Source organism: Chaetura pelagica, unplaced genomic scaffold (assembly GCF_000747805.2).
Source record: "Chaetura pelagica isolate M959 unplaced genomic scaffold, ChaPel_1.0 scaffold1233, whole genome shotgun sequence".
NCBI classification, from domain to species: Eukaryota; Metazoa; Chordata; class Aves; order Apodiformes; family Apodidae; genus Chaetura; species Chaetura pelagica.
In genome coordinates this window covers 4,931-10,944 of record NW_009952602.1, presented here as the reverse complement: position 1 = coordinate 10,944, position 6,014 = coordinate 4,931, and the positions used below count along the sequence as shown (strand labels likewise).

The following is a 6,014-nucleotide window of genomic DNA, read 5'->3' as shown; positions in this document are numbered from 1 at the left end:
GTGACAGCACAGGGAGTTCCACCTCAACGTGAGGAGAAACTTGTGTCCTGTGAGGGTGACAGAGCCCTGGACAGGCTGCCCAGGGAGGCTGTGGAGGCTCCTTCTCTGGAGATTTCCAAGACCCATCTGGACACGTTCCTGTGTGACCTGCCCTGGGTGTTCCTGCTGCAGCAGGGGGGTTGGCCTTTTCCATATCCTGCATGATAAGGTTTCCTGTTTCCTTCTGTTACAAGACCCACATTTTCCCTGTTCTGCCTCTTACCCTGTTTCTTCTTCCCTTCTCCTCCACCCATGGCTGGGGAGGACTCGGTCCATCCCTCACGGGGACCCCCAGGCTCTCCTGACCCTCATCACTCTGCGCTTCCTCCAGCAGTGCTTTGGGTTTCCGCCCCCCGTGGGGGCTCCAGAGGTGCCCGATGGGGCGCGGGGTCCCCGGGGGTCCCCTCAGGCCTCCCGTTCGCTCCCCCACCCCCGCTGCTTCGGGTGCGGGTTCTAACCCACGGAGCAAGGATCTGCCCGGCGCCCGGTGACGTGCTCGTGTGTCAGACTGCCATTGGCTGACGGGCCGTGCAGGGACCAATCACGGAGCAGGGGGCGGGACTAGGGGCTGGGCAGGGCTCGGCGGAGCGGAGCGGAGCGGTTCGGTCCTGTCCTGTCCTGTCCGGTCCCGTCCTCTCCGGTCCTGTCCTGTCCTGTCCTGTCCTCTCCGGTCCGGTCCGGTCCGGTCCGGTCGTGTCCTGTCCTGTCTTGTCCTGTCCGGTCCGGTCCGGTCCTGTCCTGTCCTGTCCTGTCCTGTCCTGTCCTGTCCTGTCCTGTCCGGTCCGGTCCGGTCCTGTCCTGTCCTGTCCTGTCCTGTCCTGTCCTGTCCTGTCCTGTCCTGTCCGGTCCGGTCCTGTCCTGTCCTGTCCTGTCCTGTCCTGTCCTGTCCTGTCCGGTCTGGTCCGGTCCTGTCTGGTCCTGTCCTGTCAGGTCCGATCCGGTCCGGTCCGGTGCAGAGCGGAGCAGAGCAGGACTCAGCGGGACTCAGCACAGCACAGCAGAGCGGAGCGGAGCAGCCCCATGGAGTTGAACATGTTGCTGGGCCTGGGGGCCATCGTGATCTGAGGAAAACCAGATGGCCTACCTTGGTAGAAAGGACTAACACATAAGGAGTAAAAAGGATGGCACTGCTTAGCATAGATAAGGCTTGGAATGTATAGATAAGGCCTGAATTGTGAGGGAAGGTATTGTGTGGGAGGATGCTCCCACAGAAACTTGCAGAGAAGACAAGACCCTGGTGCAGACCCCAGGAAGGAATGCCAAGAGGTGAAAAGTGCACAGCGAGGAAGACATACGGCCTTCATCCCAAAGACCCCTGCCCACGACCACCAGAAGATACTGCGCAAGTGCAACAAGGAGGAGCTCGGGGGGCAACTATGCTAATGATTAATTGTAATAACCCCTCCCTATCCTCGGACACCTAATGTATATGCAGCAGTATAGATGAATATGTATTACTTTGTGGCATATAATGACCTTGCCAATAGTCCTAGGGTGTGCAGCTTGTGGAGGAGCGATCCCCCGTGCACCCAGCGCTGAATAAACACACCTTCTTTATAACCTTATTGGTTCTAAAGTCGTTATTCCGCACGTCAATCGCAGGCATCGTGGTCACTGCGGTGGCGACGCTGATGAATATGCAGAATGTCCCCAGCGCGGACACGGGCGGTGAGACCGGGACGTCCCGGTACCCCCTTTCCCGGGACAGCAGGATCCCTGACCCTCTTCCGTCCCTGGTTGCTGGGAACTCCCTTCCTCTGATGCCCCCCTCCCTGTCCCAGGAGCCAGCACCCCCCGGGGCCCCACCCTGTCTCAGCTCTCCTGCACCAGGTCCCCTCTTCCCGGCATTCCCCTGGACCCCATTTCCTGGGCACCCCGTGTCTCACACCCCCCTCAGCCCCCATTTCCTTGAGAGCTGCCCCCCCGGCCCCCCCACCCGGGCTCTTGGCCACCGGGACAACAGGGACCCCAGTGCCCTCCTGTGCAGAGCTGGTTGGCAGCTGCGAGGTGGGACAGAGGGACCCTCTGGGCACAGCCAGCTCAGCACCACCCCCAGCTCGCCCGGGGTGCAGGGGGAGCAGGGGGGGTCCCGGAGTCCCAGCTCTAAGGGGAAATGTTTCCATCCAGGTGGGCGGAGGGGAGAGTTCAGAGCACGACGGGGACACTTTCGCAAAGACCCCAAGTAATTGTCCCAGCGCCCTCGGAGGGACAAGGGTGGGATTTCCAGGTACTGCGGAGCACGAGTGGGTTGATGGGGGGGGGTTCCCCCCATTCTGGGAGGGGACAGCTCAGCCTGCTGCTGGTTTTCCTGTTTTCCCAGGAAAAGGGAGCAGAAGGGAGGGTTCCAGCAAAGTCAGTTTTAGGCAAAATAATGCTTAAAGGGGGTGGGAAGTGGTGAGCTGAGCTCCCTCTGGGGGTCCTGTAGATCCACAGGAGCTCTGCCCAGGCACCCCACATGAAGCCAGGTTTTTCCAAGGAGGAAGCTGTGGAGATGTACCAACTGGAGCGGGGCTTTTCTGGGGGTGATGTCCTCTCCAACACCACTTTATTGTCCATCTTTGACAGAATTTGTGACTCTGGACCCCAACATCATGAGTACCTGGCTCAGTCTGTCCTTCGAGGCATCCCAGGACTGGTGTGAGGTGGGATGGATGGAGTTTTCCCCACCCTTGCCCAGTCCACCTTTGGCTGGCATCTTCTTTCTTTTTTTTTTAAATGGTTTTCTGAAACATTCTCTTCTAGCTCAAAACAAAATAAACTGGCACTTTTTTCCCCCTGTTTAGTATTTTCCAGCAGCTCCTGGGGCTGTGGGAAGGGCCCGTCCTTGCGCTGCAGCTCTGGGATGGCTCCAGGCATAGGGAGCGGGATCACATTCCCCTCTTTACCCCAGGGAAAAATGGGATGTTTTCCCACTCCAGCCTTCCAGGTGAGGATGTGCTGGGGCCCCTGGGAGAGAGCAAAGGGACGTGGGGTGGAAAGGCAAGGAGCTGTGCATGTCCCACCATTGCCTCCTTCCCTAGAGCCAGCCCCCTGTTTTCCCAGGAAATAAAACACGATGAGGGCAGGAGGGAGCGGAAGGGAGGGCTCCAGCAAAGTCCTTTGTGTCCCAAGCAGTGGTTAAAGGGGGTGGGAAATGTGAGCTGAGCTCCCTCTGGGGGTCCTGAAGATCCAAAGGAGGGCCCAGGCCCCCAGCACAAGGCCAGGTTTTCCCAAGCAGGAAGCTGTGGTGATGTCTCTGCTGCCCAGCCCAGGCCAGAGGCAGCTGTGTGATGCTGGGGCTTGTCCCAGCTGCAGTGGGGCTTTTCTGGGGGGGGATGTCCTCCTGAATGCCACTTTCTTCTCCATCCCTGGCAGCATTCCTGACTCTGCACCCTGACAGCACCAACACTCTGGTCATCCTCTTAACCATTGTTGCAAGATAATTGGAACAAAATAGATTTGCGTTTTCTTTCCTTGCTTAATGATGTCCAGCAGCTCCTGGGGCTGTGGGAAGGGCCCGTCCTTGCGCTGCAGCTCTGGGATGGCTCCAGGCATAGGGAGCGGGATCACATTCCCCTCTTTACCCCAGGGAAAAATGGGATGTTTTCCCACTCCAGCCTTCCAGGTGAGGATGTGCTGGGGCCCCTGGGAGAGAGCAAAGGGACGTGGGGTGGAAAGGCAAGGAGCTGTGCATGTCCCACCATTGCCTCCTTCCCTAGAGCCAGCCCCAGCAGCTGGATCCTGGCTTTGTCCCTGGGACACCTCGCACGCTGCCTGGAAGCAGCGGGGCTTCTGGAACTAAGGTGGTCGGTGCAGAGACGCTGCCTTGAGGCACTGGAGCTCAGCAGCTCAGTCTGCCTCTGCCAGGCTGTGTTACGGGACATCTGTGGTCCTTTGGCACCAAGGCTCTCCAGTTCCTGCGCAGCTTGGGCTGGTTTTGGTGGGTGAAGGGCACGGGCCATCCCTCATCCCACAGCCCCTGTGGATGCTGTGACGTGTCTGGTCTCAGATTGGCTCTTGGCCTTTGGGTTGAGACCATCCCCCAACCACGGGCTCTTCCCCCAGCCCCGCACTCTGACCCTCACCTCTCTCTGGAGACTGAGGAGAGAGGCATCCTGGTGGGGTGTCAGCTGGTACCCCAAACCAGAGGTGCTGAGGAAGGATCCCAGTGGACAGCAGCTGCCCTCGGTCTCCCAGAAATGTTCTTCTGATTAGAGCATCCTGTTTGTCATGGAAGATGGGCTGGGACTGGAGATGGGAACTTGTCCCCCATGGTCAGGGCCAACCACCTTAACCAGGAGGTGGAGTTGTCCCTGATCCGTGGTGGGCTGTGGGGGTGGCCCGGGAGCCTGTGGAGAGGAAGGGGGAAATGGATCTGAGCCCTGAAGGTGGGATCTGGGCAGTGTGGCACTGGAAAGCACATTTTGTGTGTCCCGACCCTCTTCCCAGTGTCCTGTCCCAGTTCCTGGTCCCCAGGGGAGTCTGGGTCTGCCCGGACTGGATCCAGGGGCAGGTGAATTTTTCACCAGTTCCAACAGTGGGACCGAGATCTTGACTGTCCCACCAGCCTCCTCCAATGGGTTGATACTCCACCCCTGGTTTGGGGGCTATAGTGGTCAGTGCCCAGCTTGGGCAGGAACGTGGAGGTCACAGTCTGGCTGCAGCCTGGGGCAGCAAGTTGGGAAGTCCCACCTCGGTGCTGCTGGACTGTGATTTATTGACATGAAGGGAGGTTCTGAAACCAGAGAGATGAAGTAAACACGTGTCAGGAAATCTGCTTCCTCGGGATAAGAAAAGGAGCAGCCCCACCCGGAGACAGAGAGAGGATCCAATGAGGAACCAGGAGACTCCAGAGCCCAGTGCAACTGTTGGCCCGACAGGCAGGGGAGGGGAGGGAACTCGACATGGGAAGGGTGTCATTGTCGGGGTCCCTCTCCAGGGGCACCCAGCTCGAGCTGATTTCCTGCTGCACCACCCGAATAAATGGTTGTTCTCGTTAGTCTAGTGAGTGTGTGAGTGAGGAGTGAGAAGGGGCACCTGTGGGCTGGAGCCAGGGCTGTCAAGGGACTGGGGTCCCAGCAGTTAAAGTTTGCATCTATAAACATATTAAGAACAAAGGGAGGACTAAGAAGAACCTCTGTCCCTAATTGGATGCAGGAGGAAATACAGTGATCAGGGGGCAGCAGAAGGCAGAGGTGCTGAACGCCTTTCTTGCCTTTCAGAGTAGGAGCAGTTGTTCCCTGGGAACCTAATCTCCTGAGCTGGCAGACAGTGACAAGGAGCAGTTTGAAGCCCCCATAGTCCAAGAGCTGCTGGTCAGTGTGACCTGCTGCGCCATCGAGGCGCACACAGGTCTGTGGGGCCGGATGAGATCCACCCAAGGGTGTGGAGGGAGCTGGTGGGAGTGCTCACCGAGAGCCTCTCCGTGTTTAGTGATACAGATTGTGCTGCAGCTGTGGGGCTGCAGGGACACGCTGGGCTGGGCCGGGGGGGCAGAGGGGGCAGCGGAGCCCTGAGCAGGAGCAGGATGGGGGGAACGAGGGGCAGCAGGAACGAGGGACACTGGGAATGAGGGACACTAGGAATGATGGACACTGGGAATGATGGACACTGGGAATGAGGGACACTGGGAATGATGGACACTAGGAATTATGGAGAGGAGGAGGAGGATGGGGGGAATGAGGGGCAGCAGGAACGAGGGACACTGGGAATGAGAGACACTGGGAATGATGGAGAGGAGGAGCAGGATGGGGGAACGAGGGGCAGCGGGAACGAGGGGCACTTGGAGCAAAACCAGCCCCAAGGGGCCGTGGGGTGCCGGACCCCTGGGTCCCCCCCAGAGTGTGATCGGGGCCCGGGGTGCCCCGGGGGTGGATCTGGGGGGACCAGGAGTGACCGGGACAGGGGGGGACACAGGCAAAGCAGGGTTAGGGGGTGTCAGGGCCTTAGAAGGGTCCGGGGGGGATGAGGGCTGGGCTGACCCGTGGGAGGGTCCC

At 59.3% G+C, this 6,014-nt stretch overlaps 1 protein-coding gene across 1 annotated transcript in view; it reads left to right on the top strand.

Moving 5' to 3' along the window:
• The first annotated feature begins 1,676 nt into the window (after nt 1–1,676).
• Nucleotides 1,677–6,014, top strand: part of LOC104385298 (zinc finger protein 391-like) — a 7,813-nt gene continuing 3,475 nt past the window's right edge. The window contains exons 1-2 of the mRNA XM_009993735.1: nt 1,677–1,707; nt 2,605–2,676. Coding sequence (XP_009992037.1) covers nt 1,677–1,707; nt 2,605–2,676 — 103 coding nt within the window. The remainder of the gene's footprint in view (nt 1,708–2,604; nt 2,677–6,014) is intronic.